Raw genomic sequence first — 22,620 nt, 5'->3', positions numbered from 1 at the left:
GGAGCTACTGCGCAAAATCAACAGTACAAAGAGCTTATACCCCAAAAGCGCCTCATACAGCGGTACCCGATTGAATCCCTGGCATGAGTCTCTTTTCATGATGAGAGACCCGATTACCCATGACAAGATGAAAGCAAAGCTTATCTATGGTTACAGTGGTAAAGAAACAATAGGTCCCGAAGCTGCCATCGATAAGCAGATCATGAACCTTATTCATCTCATACAGGAGAAGTATATATCTATACCTGGAGATTTCCGTCCACTTAAATGGTGTAAAACCGCAGGCCTCTTTACCTTGGACATTATCTCTCGCCTAGCGCTAGGGCAGGAATTTAGGTATTTAAGCAGTAATAAGGACATTTACTGTTTCTTTAATACACTAAAGGACTATTTACCTATTATTTCATTAACAATAGACATTCTATGGCTTCGGAATATATTCTTCTTATCTTTCTTTCTCTGCTTATTTAGTCTAAGTATTAAAGATAAAAGAGGAATAGGAAAAATAATAAGGCTTGCTAACAGGGTTATTAATAAGTTTTACAATAGTAATAGTAATAGTAATAGTAAAGTTAAATAGGATATACTTATAAGTCCCCCCTAAGTATAATATTTGCAAGCTCTATTAATAGACCTAGAAGGGTTCTTTTAAGAAATATAAATTAACTAAAGATAAGTGTAAAATTGAATTAATCTTTATATTTATCGCAGGATTAAATACTATAGCATCTGTTATTAGAATAGGTATACTTTATATTCTTATAATACTATATATTTACTCTCGCTTTAAGCAAGAGATTAAGAAAGCTATCTGTAAAGGATATACATTAAAACTAATTAGTAATATAGAATTGCTTTATTAACTATATATATAGGCTAGTAGTATTATCTTTTCTTAATAAGAGCGTGACTAATAATATAAATAGGCTGTTGTATATAAATGTCTTAGAATCCGCTTTATCTTAATAAATATAAGTTTTAAAGAGGTTTTAACTGGCGGTAAAATTTATAATAAATTCCTTCTTTCTGCAGGGATTAATATAGGTATAAACTTCTTAAGACTTCTCTATTTAGAGGCCTTATTTAGTAAAGATACTTATATCTTTAGACTAGAAAGATTTACCGAGGTTAATAATAAGACAAGTGCTATTATAAAGTGAGATATTAAATTAATATTTAGGCTTAAAAGATAGAGCTGCTTAGGAAAGCCTATTGCACTAATAGAGTTAAATAAGATCTTCTTTAAGGTAAATAATAAGTATATACAGTTATTTAAATACTAATAAGAATTATAGCTCTTTTATTACTTTAACTTCTAGCTGGCTAAGCCACAGAGGGCAATAGAGTTTAATAGCTATATATTATTTTATAATAAAGGTTTAATTCTTAGAGCTACTGAATTAAATCTTAAAGATATTAAATTATTTAAGGATAAGATATATTAATAGGGGAGGATAAAGACTTCTATATATTTAGAATTATAGATTCTAGGAAAACCTTTAAGTCTAAGCTATATAATTAATTATTATCGCTAGGAAGACTTAATACTACTAATCTATTAAGTTAAAACTCTGCTGCAGCTTAAGGTATATAAGCAATTGCATTTTTACTAGACTATATAAATCTCCGATTAGCCCTTAGTAATACCTACTAATTATAAAGCAATTATATTAAATGCAGGGTTATATTAAAAAGGGTATAAGGTAAGAGAAATATAAATACTAAGATCTTATTAGATTAATCTAGCTTATACTATTACCAGATTGCCCTAACTAGAGCGCTTAACTTTCTCTGCTATAATAGTCTTTTACCCACTATTATAGGTATTAAAACTGCTAATAAGTACCTATAAAAATGCATTATTCCAGCTAGGTCACTAATCTCGCCTAGACCCTCTGGATTCTATTAGTATTACTGAGTTTATGGGCTTAGAAAAGTATAGCCAGTATCCTATTGCGAAAGTATAATATCTATATATATATAGATTAACTGGAAAGATGCATATAGCTAAAGAGGTTATCTGCAGAGAGGACCTCCTTGCATAAGGCATTAGTAAAGCCTTTTAACTTAACTTATAATCCAGGTTAAAATAGGATTATATCTGCATTATATTCTCTCTTAATACTGCAAATAGACTGACTTATAAACAGCTAAATTATTTAAGCTAATCTTAAGATAGATTAACTATATCCCCTTTATATATTCTATTTATTATTTAAATAGCATTGCTAGTTTAAGTAGTATAGCCCTCTTAGTATCTGAGTTAAAGTAATAGCTCTGCGCTTTATATATAAAAACTATTTTTACTTATATACCCCTTTTAAATACTATACTTAAAGCTATAAAGCTAATAGGTATATTATAATAAAATATATTTCTGCTTTTAATACCTAGTAATATAAGTAGGTATAATTATAAGATAATTAATAACCTTATTTAAAATAGAGAGAAACTACTTATATTACTATTAATGCAGTAGATAAAGGGATAAAGCGCTTAATAAATAGCTTACCTCTTATATTTAAGCGGAATATCTAGCTTATTAATAAAACACTAGTTTATATATTTTATTTTTTATTAACTATTAGGAAGAAACCTATTATAATCTTATATTATAATATTATATTAAGTATTATTTAAATATATATATTTAACTTAGTATTTTAAAAAGCTAATAGTATTAATATATAAGTAATACTAGGAGTATTAATATTTAATTATATCTTTAGGCTAATGCTTATTACTTACTTAAGGACCTACTGCAGTAATAAGATTATTATTATACCTTGCTTTAAATTTAAGCCCTTTTTAGCTGCAGTTAATCGCTTTAAGATATAGCAGTTTCTAATTATCCCCCCTGTTATAATTTAAATACTAGATAGGAGAGAGCTATATAGTAAGTATAATTTAAGTAGTATTAGGTTTATATATACCAGTGCTGCACTGCTTAGAAAAGAAACTATAGATAATCTATTAAGTATCTATTTAAAGTAATATCTTAGATAAGGTTATAGTAGGTTAATAAGTACTATAGTATTTTATCTGTTATTAACTAATACTAGGTATAACTGAGACTGCTACTGTCTTTATATAAAGCAGTAAGTATAATATATAAGTAGGCATAATGGGATTATTAATTCCTGCAGCTAAGGCTATAATTATTAACCCTAAAGGATAAGAGATTATTAAATATAAAAAGCTAGGTAAACTGCTAATTTAAAGCCTAATTGTTTCTCTTGGTTATTTTAATAACTTAAAGGCTACTACTAAGACCTTCTTTAAATATAATAATAGCTATTAGATTTAAATAGGGGATAAAGTACTAGTTTATATAGCTAAAAGTAGAAATAAATATTTTATTATTATTAATTAAGTTAAGGAGCTTATTAAAGTTAAGGTTAATAATAAGTACTATTTTTAACTTATCTTGCCTTACTAATAACTATTTAAATAGGGTTATTAAGTTATATCTATAGAGCTTAAGTTATACCTTCTTACTTATTCTGCTATAAGTAATTGCATAGTTATTTAAATTCTTAATATAAGAGTTAAAGAGGTTTTAAAAGTATTTATAGTTAAAGTAAACTATATATATTAGTCTAATAAAGAGCTAGTATAAGATATTCAGCGCTATATTAAGGAGTATAAAGCTAGGTATAAGTAGTTAAAGGGCAGAGTTAAGTTTATTAATATAATACTAAAAAGTTTAACTAGGAAGATCTTAAGATATAAGTTAAAGGATAAGGAAAGGGAGGCTAGGAAATTAAAAAGAGTAAAGTTATAAGTTTATTAGTATATTATAAGGAAACTTTATATTAATAAAAGCAGTTATTAAAGAAAATTATTAACTATATAATTAATTACCCTACTATAGTATTCTTACTCTTATCTTAGTAAAACAGTTCTTAACTCCTTTAATTACCTCTATAAGTATAGAAATTCCTTCTTTATTAAAATTATTAATAGTATAATTATATAAGGATTAAGATAATTATATAATATAGTTAAAGGTCTAGTTATATAACTTAATTTAATTAACTATAATATTAAATAAATTTATTTTACTTTAGTATTTTAACTTTATATTAAACTCTTAACTATATATATAAATTTCTTCCTTTAACTCTAACTTAAATAGAGTTTCCTAGCTACTATAGCTAAATATATAGGAAAGCTATTACTTAAAATACTTATACTTATCTTTAATAGTCTAAATAAGTATCCCTAGTTTTATTAACTATAGCTTATATTAACCTATTATATTATAGAATATAATCTCTTTTATTATAAGGGTATTCTCTTTCTTAATCTTATAATATAGTATATAAAGCTATTGCCTTTCCTATTAAATTTACTATAAGTCCCTCTAAGGGATAGAAATACTAGAGAGTTATAAGACCTTATAGCTAAATATAGCTAGCGCTATATTATCTTTAATTAAAGGTCTTTAGCCTATAGAGATATATCTTAGCTTTATTATTATAAGGTTATATAGATCTTAGAATAAGGCTAGGCTAATATATAGTGCTTTAATAATCTTATTATATATATAGTAAAATTGCCTTATATATTACCTAGCTATAGGGCTATAGTTATAAGGTTAAATAGTATAGTAATATAATATTAATATTATAACTATAATCTAGGTTAACTTAATATATTAAATAGATAATTAAAGGCAGAATAACTTACTTTTTTACTACTATTCTTGCCTTTCTTTACTAGTGGTTTTATTATATAAAGAAGAAGAAAGTATTTATTATTATCTTATTATTTTATATATAAGTGCCTTTTAGTCTATTATATACTAATTTAAGCTTATACTAGCCTTATAAGAGCTTTATTTTAATATAGAGTTTTATTAAAAGCTTATTTAAAAGTATAGCCTTATAGCCTTATAATATTATTAAATTATTAAATATCTACTATTTAGGCTATTTTATTTCTTTATAAAATAATTAAAAGTCTTAAAGATATAAATAGAAACTCCTTATAGAATTAAGTAATCCTAGTATTTCTTTCCCTTTTCTTTCCTCTTTTTTTCTATAGCTTACTAGAGACTTAAAGTATAAGTCTTACTAAAGATCTTTATTAAGACTTAATAAATATCTCCTAGCTTCTTTTTATTAGCTATATTAAAGTAATCTTCCTAGGCACCTTTAGAAATTAGCAGGTAAGTAACTATAAGCTATTTATTCTTTATTACCTTTAAAGGTAGAAAACCCCTATTATTAACTAAGTTAACCGATTTATAATAATAAATTAAGAATAATACTTAAACAGTTTAGCCTTTATAACTATAAACCTTCCGATTAAGGCTTTCGCCGGATTCAAGGAGTAATATAACTATATCCTAATCCATAATAAGCTTATCTCTCTTGGAGTAATATAGAAGACCAGATGGTATTATTTAGCGCAGTTATAGGGCATAGTTAAGCAGTAGTTGCCCTGCTTTCTTCTGCTTTTGCCTTTCCTTATGAAATTCGCTCTTTTGTCTTTTTAATAACCTTTAGATATACCTGATAAGACCTGCCTGGATGGCGAGTGCTATCTAATAATTATCATTGCCCTCCTTATATATATTAAGCCATTGATTTACTAGAGAATCCCTTATATTTATCTAATAGTTTAGAAACTTCTAGCTAGCCCCTTTTAAAATCTTTATATTTATATTATTAACTTAGTTTAAAATGATAGCAACTGCATTATAGTCGCTTTCTTAATAGTCCTTATACTACTCTGCCTCTCTTATATAGTAGAGTAGTTAATTTACTAACCTAATTATACGATTAAAAGAATCTTTAGAATTAATAGACTTCTTATTAAAGACTGTCTAATTCTTTAAAAAGAAGAGTATAATATAACAGAGAGAAATAGGTAATATAAATTTTATTAATTGCTAAGTCTTTAACCCTGCCTAATTATTTAACTTACCTCTAGAGTTTTTAAAAATATATTTTATTAAAGTTAACCTTCTGCTGCTAGCCTAGAGTAAAGTAAAGGTTAGAGTTTATAAATAGCTCTAGATTAATCTTACTCTAGAGCACTTACTAAGCCTATAATATAGTAAATCTCTAGACTTTTAGATTTAAGCTAGGTTAAGAATATTATTTTTCCTGGATTATATAACTAATTTACCCCTAGTTAATAATATTATAAATCTCTTATAATAGAAGCAGTGTTATTTAATTAATTAATTAGATAATCTATATTAAAATAGCCTTTAGCTTTAAGCTTCTTTATTTAGACTTCTTCTAGTAATTATATACTTATAGTCTTAGGCTATAATTAATATAGTCTTTATAATTTAAAGGCTTTAGCTGCTATTATTACCTACCTCTTTAACTAGTTAAATTACTTATTATATAAAATAGTCTTATTAAATACCTTAAGGAATTTATTTTATTATTTAAATAATTTAATTTTTTTCTCTAAAATAACCTTTTTAAGCTATTATATTTCCTTTAGTTTTTCCTTTTTATTATTTTTATATAAAATTAAGAAATTTAATTTATAAATAAAGGCTATTAACTTAACCTTTATAAGAATATTTTTCTTTTTTATTATATAGAGGTTTATTACCTTTATATATAGCTTAATATCTTTATTATATTTAATTATAGTTTTAATTATATTAAAATATAAGCTATTAAAGTACTAACTAGAGTTAATAGCCTTTAGCTTAATAATAATTAATATTATATATAAAAACTATAATAAGTTAATTATATATAATAAAAGACTAAGATTAATTAACTTTAATTAAAGTTATAAGAGAAAAAAGTTATTATTATCTTTAATATAATAGAAGCTTCCTTTATAACCTTTCTTATAAGGTTTATATTAAAAGAGTTATATTATTATTTTTTATAATCCTTAAGCTTTTACTTAGGCCTTTTTAATTTCTTTTAAGTTTTTAATAAAGGTTAATTTATTTACATAAATTAAATTTTTAATAATAATTAAATTTAAAGTTCTTTTAAAATAAGGTTTTTTCTATAATATAACTTTTTTAATATAAACCTTATAATAGAGGCTATAACTTATAAAGGAAGCTTTTATTATATTAAAAATAGTAATAACTTCTTCCTCTTATAACCTTAATTAATATTACTTAATTAAGTAAGATTAAAGTTAATTAATCCTAGTCTTTTATTATATATAGCTAACCTATTATAATTCTTATATATAATGCTAATTATTAAGCTAAAGGCTATTAGTCCTAGTTATTACCTTAATAGCTTATATTTTAATATAATTAAAGATATAATTAAAGGGCTTAAGGATAAAAGCTCTCTATATATAAAAGCTAAGCTTCTTTATATAATAAAAAAAAAGAAATATCCTTATAAAGGTTAAATTAATAGCCTTTATTTATAAATTAGACTTTTTAATTTTATATAAAGAGGATAAGAAAAAAAGGCTAAAGGAAATATAATAGCTTAAAAAGGTTATCTTAAAGGAAGAAGTTAAGCTATCTAGAGGGTAAATTATATTCCTTAAAGCACTTAATATAATAATCTTATATAATAACTAGTTTAATTAGTTAAAAAGGTATATTATAATAGCAATTAAGGCTATTAAGTTATAGCCTGCTAATTATAGCCTAAGACTTTAAATATATAATAGAAAAAGGCTAAATAAAGAAGCTTAAAGCTAAAGGCTATCTTAATATAAATTATTTAATTAATTAATTAAATAATACTGCTTTTATTATAAGAGATTTATAATATTATTAATTAGGGAAAAGAGTTATATTATAGAAAAAACTTTATTTTAAGAGAACTTTAAATTTAATTATTATTAAAAATTTAATTTATATAAATAGATTAACCTTTATTAAAAACCTAGAGAAAATTAAAAAGGCCTAGATAAAAGCTTAAGGATTATAAAAAAAATAATAACTAATTCACGGTATTATTTGCGGCTTCGTCGATGTTGTCCTACCGTTATCGAAGTTGAATGAAGTATAGGCTTTTCAAAACCCCAACCCGTTCCGAGCCCTTTTGTTCCTCTTTCTCAAGTTCTTGGGTAGCAGTATGTAGTGCTCCTGCTTGTTTTCGGAAGCTATCCAAGTCGCTGCCTTTTTGATCAACTAGTACAGTAAGTTGTCGTTTAATGGCGTCAAGATTCAGCTGTTCTTTGATCTCGCGTTCATCCTACTGCTTCTTGATGTTCTTTATCGCAGCAAGTATAACCAAGATTGGAATTCCCTTTTGCTACAGACTTCCTTGAACCAAAGCAATAAATCACCCTACAATTGATAACTGTATGATTTGTCATAAACAAAAATACCTTGCCCCGCGGATCAATACACAAGCTCATGGCAATCAGGGAGGGTAAGTGACAGTAGTTATACTACTACTAATATTACCCTATACTCACGTTTATAATTGTATCATGTCGTTCTAAGCCAGTGCTCTGAGAAATTGATAAAGTTTATAAATAAGGTAAAGAAGCTTGTTTCGATTTGGTCTAACTAGATTATGTTTCTGATATATTAAAAATGGAAAGACGGCATCTCTCTACGAATAAGAGGGTACGACATGGTATCTAGCTATAAGCAGCCACACGGGAGCCTCCAATAGGTTAAATTGAACAGTATATTATTCCATCAGTTATCCATGTAGTGAGGAGCTAACCTCGATTCACATCAATTATACGTTGTGCTTTTAACATGTTGTACTGAGAAGTCTCTATTGTAGCCAGAATCCATCATCCTTCATACTAACTATCCACCATATATTCTGCTAGCATCCTCAGATTAAGCACATTGACCAGCATTAGGATCGGAACTAAGATATGATTAGACAATACAAGTCCATAGCGAAAACAAACTTACGAGATATCATAGGTCGGCGAAGCCTCTTGAGGTTGACCACCGAGCTCATACTGTGTACTTCTGCCACCGTGCTCACAGCCATTGATCTCCTTTTGGAGCATTGAGGTGCAAGTATTGGAATAGAGATGAGTAGGGTTAACAATGTTTTTGGCCTTGATGATGGTGAAGTCGACCTTCTTCTTGTTGCTTAAATTGACACAAGCAGTCCTGAAAGCGCCATAACTGTAGGGGATGTTGCCTAGGGTTCCGTCTTCGCAGAGACGTTGGGCTGCTTCCAGAGCGGCAAACTTATCACCGCCCCATGTCTCTCCAGAACGGTGGCATTCGCCGCTCACGGTAGAGAAGGTAGCCAAGAAGGCAGTAAGAAGGAGAGGGGAGAAATGCATTTTAGAAAGTGTAGATAGGTTGTTGGTTTGTAAGGTGATATTAAATTACAACCAAGAGGAGAATCGATGAGACTTTATATATCCGAGGTCTGCAGGAAATGGCTAGATATTGACTGCGAGCGATTTTGGAAGTTGTTGTAAGATACACTGAGTCGCACTGATCCTATGTGATCACGGATACTTCGGACGATAGTTCAGTGGGGATTCATCCTGGAAGGATGAAGGATTCCAAGGCGGGGACAACACTACATAGCAATCGCTTGTGTAGGACCTTGCTGGCTATACTCCTACTGGAGGAATAAGTTCTATACCAAGCCTATGATATCACGATGAGATAGGACAAGCAATCTTCGTAAACAAGATTAGCTCATCGTCCGATCTTGATAGGCGACATTGTCTTGGCTATCAATTTATCCTTGCCACGTCGTATCGCCAAAATCCTTCCGTCACGCAGCCAAGCCTCAAAAGTTCAGCAGCTAAGCCTCACAAGTACGGGAAACCCCTGACTAGTTCAAAACTCTAAGAGCCTTGACCACATGCTAAGTGGACCTATCGACAAAAAAGAACAACACTTTCTGCAGCTAGGCCGCTGACGTTTTCTTTCACACTCTGAGCGACTCACTGCTACAATGTAGATGGAGCGATTAGACCTCGGAAGGATCAGTAATGACGGACCCTATTCCAACGTGGCGAAGTGTCGGTCGATATGAAAGTTCATACCAAAGTCCTAAACCTGTAAAGCTATCTCGTGTTGACTATCAGGATCATATTCCTTGTATTTTGAAGGGAGGGTGGCAAAGGCCGTCGACGTCAAAGAAAGAAAACAGGATGTATACAGGCTTGGCGAGTGGTTTAAAACATGGACTATAAAAAGTGATAAAAGAGCCACGACAAATGATCTTTCTACAACACATAACTCATATCTCAACAATATCTAAACCACTCAGTCTTTAAAAACCCCATCATGAAGTTCACTTCCTTCCTTACAGGCCTGGCGGCCACCTCTGCTGCCGCCATGCCAAACTCTCTCCAAAAGCGTGATTGCCACGGATCTGGCGAATCTTGGGGTGCAGAAAAGTTCAAAGCTCTTCAGACTGTCCAGGAGCTTTGCGACGGCCAAATCAATGGCCCTTTTAACACTAATGGGCAATACCTCCGAAGATGCGTCAATCTCAGCAGCAATAAGAAGATGGACATGTTTGTCCGGTACGATGAAGGCGACTTTAACGGGGTAACTCGTTACATAGACAAAGAAGACTGTGTTACCTATCTCCAGCGCGAGATTAATGGTTGTGAACACGGAGGTAGAACTACCTATCAGCGTACGCAAACGCCTGGCAAGGTTACTGTTTCGTAAGTATTGATATTCTGAACGGTATCATCTATAAGTGCTAATAGCGTTAGGGCCGATCCAAACAGTGGGAACTGCGCATAGAGAACTGAAGAGGTGAACACTAGAAGATGGGTGTGGAAGTTGTCAAGATGAATAGTAAAGCAGGATGAATATATACTACAATCCTAATTAAGATCCGTTTCGAAATAGAAATTGAAAGGTTTTTACCTCTCTGATATGATGAGCTAAAATACACTCCGAAAAGGTATATATACACTCAGTCCCAAACGATTTAAGTATAGATAAAAAGAGGCTTCAGAAATCTGAGCTCGCTTTAGATGTAATCTAGGTTGATAATTCAAGATAATCGGAATATAATCTTATAAAAGTATAAGAGTAGTCGAAGAAAAAAACTCTGTCTCCTAGCCTTTCCAAAGTTATTTCGACTTCTTCGATAGTTTTGGCCACCTTCTCATACGGTTCCAGAGTTCGTCCAGGAGCCTTGTTCCACCAAAAAGCCAATATCGGAACTCTATCCAAGTCAAACTGTTGGGCATGTTTTGCTGGTTAGGTCCTTGCCCAATTCCATTGCCTTCTGCAACATCACCAGGAAGACTGTAAACCAACCGCCAACGCCTCCCAAACCGATAAACACGAGGATTATCTTCATCGTATTGCTCGTACTTTATCATCTCACATCTTACTCCGGCCCAACGCATCAAGTTCCACCTACTATCTTCCTTCAATATTCTATCGATAGGATCATCGGCTTCTCCCACCGTAGATGTGTTGTCGCCGTTTTGGGCAGCCACAGGTTCATATTTCCTACGCATAGCCCCGAAGAATAAAACATAGTAAGCTATACCAACAAGAATTGTTATTCCTGTTATGAGAAGGAATACCCACCCAGGGACTGCGTTTAGAGAAGTCCCCCCAATGGTTTTGTATGGTGGCAGAACTGTGACAACAATGGTAGCCAGGTTCAAGAAAATGTAGACCAGTACAGAAGCATATAAGATATACTTCACAGCTGGAGAGAAACTACGTCGGTGGGCACCGTCCTCACCACCCCATAGCGAGGTCTCTCGTGCTTCGAGATTGAAGAATCCCAGGCCAAGAAATGCTATATAAACATTAGCTTAAACTGTAAAACCATCGATAGGCATTTGAATTACCAAGGATTGCGCAATGGATATAAGTTTGAACATATCCTGGGAAGCTGACTGATTCAGCAGTATTTTCGATGCCAATCGTCACTAGTATAAGAGTAACACTCATTATCCAGTGGATTATTAAACCACCTTGAGGGGACTTCTTGTAAAATTCGCTGTCAGATTCGTTGTCACTGCGCTGCAGTATATCGTCTTGTTTCCAATATCGTGACCATGGTAGGACTTCTGCTTGACCAATGGCTTGTTTGACTATTCCACTTAGTTAGAAGCATTTAGTCACCATGGCATGCTGTAACTACCTCTCGAAAATGTGTAGATAATAGCATTGAGATTTCCCAAAGCAGACATTGCAGTCACAGCTGCCCAAGCCACCCGGGAGGTTTTCTTGTCCTCGCTGAACTAATAAAATAAGCATACTGAAACATGGGAGCATGAAGGGGAATATGTTTACAAGAGGGACGTAGTAGGTCAGCGTTTCTTTTGGGTCGCTTTTTGGGTTTAGAAAGAGGTTATCCCACTCAATTGCACGAAGCTAAAAAAGATTGTGTTAGAGCGCTGTGAATGAAAGGGGTTAATTGACAGGATAGGTAGGACTTGCGAATACTGCGGTGAATATAATGTATAGCACTCCTACTGTGAAAACAGCAAGGAGGAAACCATTTCGCAAAGTGGAATGTCTATCCGCACCGATTTGGCCAGTGACCTATTTCAATATGAAGTTAGTCATTGACCTTTTACCACAAGCACGAGTGGGAATACGAACAAATGTAGCGTTCTCCCATCCTTGGAAGCTGAAGAGCACTGTAAGAAGAGCCTTGGCCAAAGAAACGCCTTTCTCATATTCTGTTGAATCGTCATCGACTGTGTGCTTATCTTTCCATTCTTCAGTAGACTTGGTTTTGCAAGCCGCGATTAAACCAACAATAATTATGCCAAGAAGCATAAATACCTTGGCCACGGCAGTTACGTTGTTCATTCCCCTCCCAAATCTAGGACTGAAGTATTGAAGAAGGCAAATCAGAGACAAGCAAAAAACACCGATAAAACGCATAAGGTCATGGTGGACTTTGTCTTCATCTGGTTTGGCAACTATCAGTATCATGCGACCGGCCTGTAATGCATTGGTGCTCGAGTTGAAGAACAACACGAAAGCTATCGCGTAGATAATATACGCAAGAAGACCATCGCCAAAAAATGTAGATTTTCGCCTCCTAGAAGCTGAGGAGGAAGATGTGATCTCGTCGATCTAGTACAAACCATTAGTCCCAAACTTGTATTAGGTAGATATATAACATACATAGACGAGCTCCCCACCGTTGAAAGGCAGAACTTTGGCATAATTCAGATAAATAACCATGCTGCATCATCGTTAGAGACGTTGTGAGGCGTCCGGGACTTCTTACCTGACAATAGTGTAAAGGAAGCCAAGAAAAAACAAACAGAGGGTCGTGATTCGATTTCCAGTCATTAGAAACACGGAAGCCGGAGCTGTGAAAATACCTGTGCCGACCATCTTGTTCACAATGAGCGAGAACACATCAAGAACACCCAGCGACCCCTGGTGCTCCGGGGGATTGCTGTTCTCTGTGAATGGATCTCGTCCTTTATAGCGATGGTGTTGGGGAACTCCATCTCGATTGCCATCTTGGATGTCATCCGCTGAGGTGCCAGACCGACTTCTTTCAATAAGTTCGATGTGGTCGTGCATTTCAAATTGAGACTGGACTTGTTCACACGAGATAGGGCGGTTTGGACCAGGATAACAAAACCTTGTTGCGAATACGTGAGATTCATTGAAGGCCGCAAGTGCTTTCACCACAGTCTTAAGTTCCCCTGAGGGCTACCACAGCCTGATTCCTAACTTACAATTTCCTGTCACACTGAGACACTCCACGTCGTCCGGGGAAAAGGAACCCCACATTTAGGGATCATATCATGATAGAAAACGCCCGATCATAGTGGTTATCTTAATGAGTACACAGTCCGTCTTACGCCAACGCGGATAGGCTATCATAATTATGACCATTTCTTGTTCTGACGTTACACTACATCAATAGTTCGTAGTCCTTACATATACGAGGTTATAATAGGGCCAAGAGAAACTCGGCGGCCAATTACAATGGTAAAACGTGAGTGAGACATATCAAGTGGCTGCGCTATTGATTGCGAAAGGCGGAACGTTCTGGCACCGGTGATTGAGGACGCGCCAGTACTACCCAACATTGCTGCGGTGTGATCACACCGAAAGCCACGGGAGTCACATCTAATACTTGTGTGCGGCTATCCTGCCCTCCCTCTAAGAGCTAGGCCCAATGCAAGCTACCTAGATAACGCACATAAATTAAATTGCGGCCCATGAGAGCGACTGAGGATGAAGGAAAGCCATCAGATACCAACTCTTCTCTTTCATTTGGTACTTCAACCATGCCTGTCATTATCTCAATCCAGTACCGAGTTCGTGAAGACGTTTTGATACAGTTTTTGGAAGACCATCTGGGGAAATCGCCAACAGATACAGGCCTTGTGCTTTGGTCCTACGTGGTAAGCATTGCCCCATGTCATCGTACGGGCTTGGCAACAGAAAATGACCTAACAATGTCAGCCTGCGAGCGGGACGTCAAATATTGGATGGCAATTGACAGCTGAACGTCAACTCACAAATGTAAGTTTTTAGTGTAGCCTGATGTCCATATTGCTAACTGTGCGCAAGGACGAGAAACATACACTGAGACTCTTGTCCCAGCCACCACCGTCACCTCTTTTTGGCTAAAGGGGCTGAAAATCCATTGAGGCTATGGTGTAGTTGTTTAATATGCTTATTGCACAATGTTGAGAACATTGGACTGGTCTGGAGTCTTCCTGCATCTTGTGACGGGTTGGGAGGCGTTTCTCATGTAGTCATAGGTACATTATACAAGCATTTATAACAGCTCGTTCCGTCTTGTTTATCCTGTATATGCATAAACTCCCTGTTCAATTTGCACCATGCAAAAACCCTTTTTATGGCCAGTTTCTGGACACATTGATGTCAGAACTGCCAATATCACATCAGATCTTACATTCGGCTGGAGACGCCTTCTCTCTCCACCATATGGACAGGTTGAAGTGTCCGTGGCAGAAGTCACACGACAAGGTCATTTGTAACGGCCCCAGTGGTATCGAGCTTTGAGTGCTAACGAATATTACTTACCCAGGACTTGAACAGCATTTTCTCCGCAGCGAAGTAGAACTAAGGAAGCACCTCTCGCGGTATTACCACCAGGGTGGCGACTCTGAGGCACATAACTCAAAAGAGGAAGAAAGCCTCGCTTGCTGCCCAAAGTCGTCATTTTTGTACGTTGCATGTCTTACTAGAGACATTTTGGCTAAATGTAGCACAGTGTAATTGAGCCACATTACGGCTGGAGTACCCTCCCTATCACCAGGGATGGACTTCTTTCTCTATTCAAAGACCTTGATGTTTTTCCCGATATATATCGCTTTTTAACAGCGTTTGGTAGGAAGGAATTTGCCCAGGATGAGTCTTTCGGAGGGTTTGACACCAACATCACGACTACAAAGTCTGGTGACTGTGTTGGTTTTGGTTAGTGATATGCGAAACCTGGAATCACTTCAAGTCCCTCTTTAACAAAAGAGCACAGAACTCTGTTACCTCTTGAAATATGTCGCAAAAGTACCCGATCCCCCGCCAGGATCATTTTGTTGGTCCATTCGCCATGCATTGATCTATCAAAAGGTTGATACTGAAACAAATCGATCATCTCACATTCTTATAAGGTTGTCTACTCCGGCAAAGTCGGAATTGGCTGCTTCATTGAAGACAGAGGGCGCTACATCAAGATTTGTTCATGATTGGACGTATCTTCATGCAGTATGCTTCAGAGGCGTCGATGCCGACCTACGAGATATGATTAATTCTCTAGACAAAGAGATTACAGACTTGGTAATCACATCTTTCTTTTTAACACTCGTCGCTGACAACAAAACTCACTGCCAGTCCGATCGAGTGATGATGTTCGGAGTTGAAGCCACAAAAACAGACGAGATAAACTCAGTGGAGTCTTCAACTCGAGACTTCAAATCGTTGCAGTTCGTCTCAGACCAGGCGAGAAGAGTAATTACCTGCATTCAGATCAACATGCACACGATCGAGTGTCTCCAAGAAAAAATGGATCATATTGCAAATTGGGAAACCTTTGAGAATGTCAACAGTACCCCTGTCCGCCTTCTGTCAACTGACCTCTCCAAGACACTAGAGGAACACCGGTTCGCCTGTAGGAATGCATCGTCTGTACTTGCACGAGCTACAGCCACTTCACAATTTGTAAGGGTGTCGGGAATATGCCAACTAAGTAATCACTAACCCCTTGCAGTTACGAGATACAATATCACTAAGGAATAGTGAGATAAGCAGACTGAATTCAGAAATTGTCAACCAAAACACTTTGATGATTGCTCGACTAGCCGAACTATCCGGCCGAGACGCAGGAGTTGTCAAGACCTTGACGGTACTAGCTCTTGTCTTTGTACCGGCTTCATTTGTAGCAGTATGTCCCCTGGTGGCTTTCACTTATACCGAAATCGTCGTGTTTACTAACTTACACAGGACTTTCTCCAGATGGGATTCATCACCATAGCACGGGAAAGTCCGATGAAGTGGAAAGCTGATACCGACCTCAAGATCTACGCTATCCTAGCACTTCCCTTGATAACAACGACTATGTTACTCTATGGTTTCGTGGAGATGATTTCACGATCGAGAAAAAGGACGTAACCGGATGATCAAGATAGTATTTCAGGCTGTTGATGATTTCACCAGGGCTAATTTCCCTATCTTTGGATCAAACCTGCGTCCCCCACTACCTGTTTTCCACTCCTTTCCAACAGCAAGCATTAGTTGCCCTTCGTCTTTACCACTATGTCAGCTTCTTTTCATTCTACTTCTTTACAGAAATGACTGAGTATACTTACCATCTTTCTCTGGTGTGATCTTCATTGATGTCATTTTCAGACAGCCGAGATTGTCTTTACTCTTATTCCGTCCAGTTTCCCTGTTGTCATACAAGATTTGAGATTGCCCAGGCTGTATCGACGGAATCTTGTAGGGACCATCATTGGAACCGAACGGACAGAGAGCTCGATACCAGTAGCTGAAAAAGTGCCTATGTCCGGTGTCCTTATTTTCCGTAGCTTCGATCTGGCGAGGTGAACCAGATGTGTGGAATTTCTTTCTGTGATCGCCCACTATGTTTGTTAGCCTGTATAAGGTCTCATTGATAAATGAGTGAAGTCATACTAGGAACTTCAATCAGCCGTTCTCTTGTAATAATAGTCATAGTATCAATTTGAAGCCATGGCATTTGCTGCTGCTCGAAATCGTTGACATTGATCGATTTGAGGTCTCTCACGCGACCTTTCGTCCAAAATTGTACAGTCGCGTTGTCCACTTCGATGATCTCGTCCCCGTGTCTCCTGGTGAATGTGATAGAAGCTTTCATTTTACAAGGGAATCTGTGTCTAATCAGAACATATGTTATATTCACATAGTCAGAGGTCTTACTTATCCGTGTGTATAACCTCATTGTCCATGAATACACCCTGGAACGAACAAATGTCTATGTTGACAATTAGTTGTACAGGACAAGGACATATCTTTGAATTTGAATTTACCTGCCAAACACTGGAACGTGAACACGTATACAGAGAATTCGGACTCTTGGTCGGCGTCTGAATTTTGTTCCTTGAAGATGACACAACTCTTGCTATTCTGCCGGAGCAGGTAAGTAGGCTGGAAACACCAGTCGGAAGTCTGCACTGTTTCGTGATATTAGATAATTATCCTCATAAAAGCTCAAGCCTATATGTACTTGTTATTGTCCTCACCTCCCCGGTGTGAAATTGGGCATATGCTATGCGTAAAACCCTTTTATTTCCATTGCCTTTCTTTTTGAAAATTCGTATACGACAAGGTGTACTTTCACCAGCGTCTAGCTGACTGTGCCGAAAAACAGTTTTGAGTTTTATTCCATCCCTAGAAAGTCAGATACAGAGACGAGAGTGTGAAACGGGTCCTTTACATTGTGGTGAAGCCAATTGGCTCCCTGTCGTCGACTTTCCAGGCGAGTTCGACAAAAGGACTTTCTGGTTGATACTCATCGATTCGACTTCCCATTTCGTCATCCTTGTAATTCTTGCGAAATTCAGATCCAATACTTTGAAGACGTTCAACAACTTGTTTCGACGACAGTCGGTTGCAAGGATTGCTATCCAACATCTCGTTCAGCAATGTGATGACATTTGCTTTGTAGTTGAAATGTGCTTCGTCCTTTGAGAAACGGAGCGCAATCTCAGCAATCTTGATGTAATCTTCGACTGATGAGTTCTCTTTGCAAAGGTGTTCCTTCAAGGCGTTTGTTTTTAACGCTTCCCCAAGCTGCGCTATCGGAGTCTTGTCTTCTTGTATGCCTTGGATATCACAAATATAGACTAGAACCTCGACCATGATACATGCAAGAGACCAGACGTCGTAGTTTAGAGTACCTACTTCTTTACTATGCTGGCCTTCCGATTCATTCGTTCCCCTAATTGTTTCTGGGGGTGCGTAAACCGGGTGTCCTTGGGTTGCTTGGGATCTGTCTTGACCATTGCCGCCGGCGAACATGACCAAGCAATGACCGAAATCTATGATTTTGAGTTTTTGTGCAGCGACAAGAACGTTATTGGGCTTCAAATCGTAGTGGGCGACTTTCGCCGTCTGTACTTGTCCAGCGATGGGGATACGAATTCCGGTGTGCATATCAGCCACTGTGTCTGTCAACCGGACCATCTCTTTCCAAAGCCAATTCTTGGGAAGCGGTTTGCTGTCGGTTACACGAAGAGATGCATCAGGTCGGTCTCCATGAAGTATGTCATACAGTGTTCTCCTAATGTAGGGAAATACGAGGTAGACTCGGCGGCGCCACACATAGCACGCCAAAAGGGGAATGACATTCTCATTCTTCGATTCAGTAAACCTAGAGAGGATCTCGACCTCGTTTGCATACGGAGCACCCTCAAGTTCGATGGACTTGATTGCAAAAAGAAACTACATCGAAACATCGTCCTTAGTTTAGTAGATAGTTAGATTCGTCAAGTACTTACCTTCTTATCGTTACCGATGCCTTCTATCGAGTAGGGGTATTTCTGTATGAGGTCCTTGATCGACTCATCCTGGTATTCTTCAAGAATATCAAATTTTTGAATGTTGTCTAATGTCCGAATGGGGCTCAAATTGCCGAACGGAAACAGTCTGTCATCGTCGACTGATTCAAAATCATGAAACGACTCGGGTTTGAACTTAAGCAAAACTGGCTTGAGCATTCCGAACACTTTATGGAAAGCTTTGGTGTAGTCTTGGAGCTTCTGTTCGTGGGGGAAGTGGCGTTCGATCCAGTCGGCATTCCCAATGTTATCCCTGGCTCCATCCAAGTTCTTAAAGGTTGATGCCGGTACCTTGTAGATAAAATGAAGTTTGTACAGAAAGGCCAAACTTGCCAAGATCAAAGGGCCGTCGTTTTCCCGAATTTTATCATTTAGACGTTGTCGATATAGTGGCAAATTACTTGGACAGGTCTCCCGGCGCGTCTCTTCGCATTTCCGACATTTGCAGCCAAGATATGAATTGATCTTGTCACTGTTTTTGAAGTAACTCCTCAATCTGTTCTGCGAAAAGAACATAAATCCCTGATTGGCTTGAAATTGTTCGTAGGAGGAGTCCGTTGTCGCTGGGTTCTGAATCGGATAGTGGATGCAGTTCATTAACTCTCGCTGGTCGTGTTCAATGATGCATCCTCCTGGGTTGTTGACCGTCCGGTAATAATGATGATAATCCATGGGTAACCACAATTATTGGTTGGCCAAACTGGTATGGATACTGCGGTCCATAAAAACGCTAGAACACGGTTCGATGGAACGGACGACAAAATAGGTATAGGTGAGGCAGTGAGGAGACAAAAACAAAAGGAGAAGAAATGAAATCCCAGCCATACAAGTAATCGCACCTATTAAGGGAGGGCCATGGGTCAGAATGAGTGAGGGGTAATGTATCAGTACTTGTAGCTAGGCGTTTTTTTACTCTTGCTCAAGCGTCAAGATACCTGGCCAGATGACTTCGTTTAGCAACAGTGTTCAGCCGCATCAATTTATCCCCTTATCAGTGTGCAGCTAACACAAGGTGTAGGATAAGTCCTGAGGCAGCAAGAGCAAAAGATCTACCAGGCTTCATAGGGTTGGATGACTAACTAAACTACAGCACTAAATTAAAATGAAAAGACATGCTAGCAATCGCCCAGCTCCCCATATGAATGAGGCCATAATGGTTTGAGAAAGATGAGATCGCCATATAAACTCAGTTGTGTTTAATTTAGGCTATACCAGTCCAATGCGGATCGCCAGATATGCACCGGATCAAAGACAGTCTATTGCCATTAGTCTCTTCGAACATCTATATATAAATGCACTAAAAGATCATCTACATGGTTTATTTTAGTTTCTTTATCGTCTAGGTATGACACAACGTTGATTTTGAGTTTTGCCGTATGTAAAAATAATCTACACAAGCAATTGCCGCTTGCACGCGACAAGAGTCTTATAGTGCCCCACCCCTAACCCATACTTATGAACAGCAACTACAAATGACATCGAAACAAAACAGTAGTTGCGAAAACTTCTCATTCAAGGACACTCTAGAAAATAATCTTCAAAGGTAGTTGATTAAGTTAAGTCTGCTTTCCATAAATTAAGCTGAACGCTCACTGAGGTAACCATGGCAAATACGACATATCATCGAAAAGAGTTTTTTTCTGTCAATCACAGGCTTGCAGACCAAATCTCCTTAAAAACCACAATGCCTCAGCCGACACGATCAAACACAGATAGGGATACTAGATACACCTACGTCTATAAACGTCGGCGCATACCATTCTAGCTGACAAATGAGTTTGCTGTACTGCCGAGATGGACGAGACTGATCTTACCACTATCCCCCATATCAGGACCTATCGACCCCGATTGAGTCAATGGGTGATCCGGCAGTACAGAATTTCCTCCAGCTTCCGCGTGAAACAAAACGGGCTGGATATACGGAGAATTAGATATATCTTTTTTTGTATTCCTATTTGCTATATCGTATTTTCAAGTGGTATTCCGGGCATGCGGATTAGGCCCTATTGCTTACAAGAAACTCTGTGTCCCACTGTGGATCGATGGTGGTCTGATAGCTAGTTCATATACTATGGTTCTCTGTATTGTTTATGCCTACCAGTCCTCTAAATAGAGTTAAACAAATTTTATCAATTATGTCACTGTTTCCGCTTCTGATCTTCCGCTGGCTTGCAATCCCCTGTCTGTTCTTTGGATGAAACACATGTCGCTTAGTTCCATAGTTTATCTAGAACGTCTTTATCGGCATCACGACATCAAGTTGAAATATAAATACTTTTATTTTCCTGCCAAGTCTTTTCTGATATACAAAGCATTCTCACCAAGTCATAGAGAATAAGCCATACAATCCTCTTTCACCATGTTAGCTGCACCGATCGCTGCGCCAAGCTTGATCAAAAGCGATCAACCTTCTCCTCCAGCATCTGTTGAAGATGATGCTCCCGCCCTGGCAGCTCGTTTGCAACCACTGTATACGCAATTTCTCATGGACCTTGATCTAAAGCCAACATTTAAGAATCACGAAAGTGAGAAGCTTGTGGAGGAGGTACTGAAACAGGCCGAGACTACTGGTGTACCTTTTCCTGCCAACTCTCATTCCTACCAAAGTCTTATGGTTGGATATGCATACGCCGATGTGAGTTTTCTATATTTTGGAGGTTATATTTATAGCTTCTAAATGTTTCAAAAGCTGACATTGCTTCCAGAACTGCCTCCCATATTATGACTTAGAAGTCAAGGTCTTTGTAGCCATATACACGTGGCTCGCAACTATCTGCGATGATGCGGAGCGACTAGATACCATTGAAGATGTTGCATTGTGTCAGAATCGCTATACTAGCGGAATTGAACAGCCCACGGTATGTTTACTTTATGCAGTCCCAAATCTCAAGACTTTGTCCTATTTACTCCGCTGTTCCTTTCAATCATACATGTCGACAGAAGGCTAATCAAGATGCTCACTTGCGTTTCGATAGACTCTCCTCCGTGCTTTTGCCAAACAACTCCAGGTCGCCTATCATCTATATCACCCACTTGTTGCAAATCTCATCTTTGACTCCTCTCTCAATCTACTCACCTCCACAACACTTGTGGCTCGTGAGGGTATCAAGGAGAAGGGTTATCGCCCGTCAAAGGGCGGCAACTGCTTCCCCTGGTATATCCGAGAACGTGATGGCGTAGGCAAAGCCTATGCTTGGTTCACTTTCCCCAAAAAGCAATTCCCCAATTTGGACATTCCTATCGAAGCTATTAAAGACATGACGAGGTTTATTGCCTATGTCAATAATGTTTTATCGTACGTCACCTACACTATTTCGCAAGCCTTCCTGTTGACACATTCCTTAGCTTTTACAAGGAGATCTTGGGAGGCGAGACAAGCAACTACATCAATAGTACGGCCTCGTATGAGAGGATTGATTCTAATGCTGCTCTTCACAAGACCGCTCAAGACTCTGTTGACTGTGCCCGCCGAATTCAAAGTGTTCTCGCAGGCAAGGGCAAGTATGAAGAAGCTTGGCGCCTTCATGCATCCGGATACCTCCGAATGCACCTCCAGAGGACGCTACAAGCTTTGGGAGGTGGGAGTTGGGAGCAGAGCTGATGTGAAGGAGATTCTCCAGAAAACGTAAAAGCTATCACAGCACTAGATGAGCGATATACGGTCATCTAGTCACATAAGTAGTTATT

General features: G+C 36.9%; 6 protein-coding genes across 6 annotated transcripts; 3 read left to right on the top strand and 3 right to left on the bottom strand.

The window, feature by feature from the left end:
* Positions 1-8,764: 8,764 nt before the first annotated feature.
* On the bottom strand, positions 8,765-9,228 carry FSST1_000208 (uncharacterized protein; the record flags this gene model as incomplete). The annotated part of the gene is made up of 2 exons (XM_083228041.1): positions 8,765-8,795; positions 8,843-9,228. The coding sequence occupies 2 exons, from the start codon at positions 9,226-9,228 to the stop codon at positions 8,765-8,767; spliced, it is 417 nt and encodes a 138-aa protein (XP_083090390.1).
* A 964-nt stretch (positions 9,229-10,192) lies between these two features.
* Positions 10,193-10,663, top strand: FSST1_000207 (uncharacterized protein; the record flags this gene model as incomplete). The annotated part of the gene is made up of 2 exons (XM_083228030.1): positions 10,193-10,581; positions 10,633-10,663. 2 exons carry the CDS (start codon positions 10,193-10,195, stop codon positions 10,661-10,663), a joined length of 420 nt encoding a protein of 139 aa, XP_083090389.1.
* A 335-nt stretch (positions 10,664-10,998) lies between these two features.
* FSST1_000206 (uncharacterized protein) lies at positions 10,999-13,246 on the bottom strand (the record flags this gene model as incomplete). Its single annotated transcript, XM_083228019.1, has 8 exons — positions 10,999-11,684; positions 11,737-11,982; positions 12,033-12,132; positions 12,185-12,265; positions 12,314-12,436; positions 12,497-12,979; positions 13,031-13,091; positions 13,137-13,246. 8 exons carry the CDS (start codon positions 13,244-13,246, stop codon positions 10,999-11,001), a joined length of 1,890 nt encoding a protein of 629 aa, XP_083090388.1.
* Positions 13,247-14,718: 1,472 nt separating this feature from the next.
* Positions 14,719-16,507, top strand: FSST1_000205 (uncharacterized protein; the record flags this gene model as incomplete). Its single annotated transcript, XM_083228008.1, has 7 exons — positions 14,719-14,866; positions 14,928-15,066; positions 15,114-15,316; positions 15,375-15,676; positions 15,731-16,057; positions 16,107-16,280; positions 16,340-16,507. The coding sequence occupies 7 exons, from the start codon at positions 14,719-14,721 to the stop codon at positions 16,505-16,507; spliced, it is 1,461 nt and encodes a 486-aa protein (XP_083090387.1).
* Positions 16,508-16,678: 171 nt separating this feature from the next.
* Positions 16,679-19,605, bottom strand: FSST1_000204 (uncharacterized protein; the record flags this gene model as incomplete). Its single annotated transcript, XM_083227997.1, has 7 exons — positions 16,679-16,977; positions 17,030-17,244; positions 17,294-17,348; positions 17,404-17,547; positions 17,601-17,764; positions 17,811-18,817; positions 18,874-19,605. 7 exons carry the CDS (start codon positions 19,603-19,605, stop codon positions 16,679-16,681), a joined length of 2,616 nt encoding a protein of 871 aa, XP_083090386.1.
* Positions 19,606-21,292: 1,687 nt separating this feature from the next.
* On the top strand, positions 21,293-22,562 carry FSST1_000203 (uncharacterized protein; the record flags this gene model as incomplete). The annotated part of the gene is made up of 4 exons (XM_083223812.1): positions 21,293-21,568; positions 21,639-21,791; positions 21,909-22,228; positions 22,279-22,534. 4 exons carry the CDS (start codon positions 21,293-21,295, stop codon positions 22,532-22,534), a joined length of 1,005 nt encoding a protein of 334 aa, XP_083090385.1.
* Positions 22,563-22,620: the final 58 nt, after the last annotated feature.

This window comes from Fusarium sambucinum, chromosome IV, assembly GCF_050947815.1.
Source record: "Fusarium sambucinum isolate potato_lamoka chromosome IV, whole genome shotgun sequence".
Classification (NCBI taxonomy): Eukaryota; Fungi; Ascomycota; class Sordariomycetes; order Hypocreales; family Nectriaceae; genus Fusarium; species Fusarium sambucinum.
This window is presented reverse-complemented; position numbering and strand designations above follow the sequence as displayed.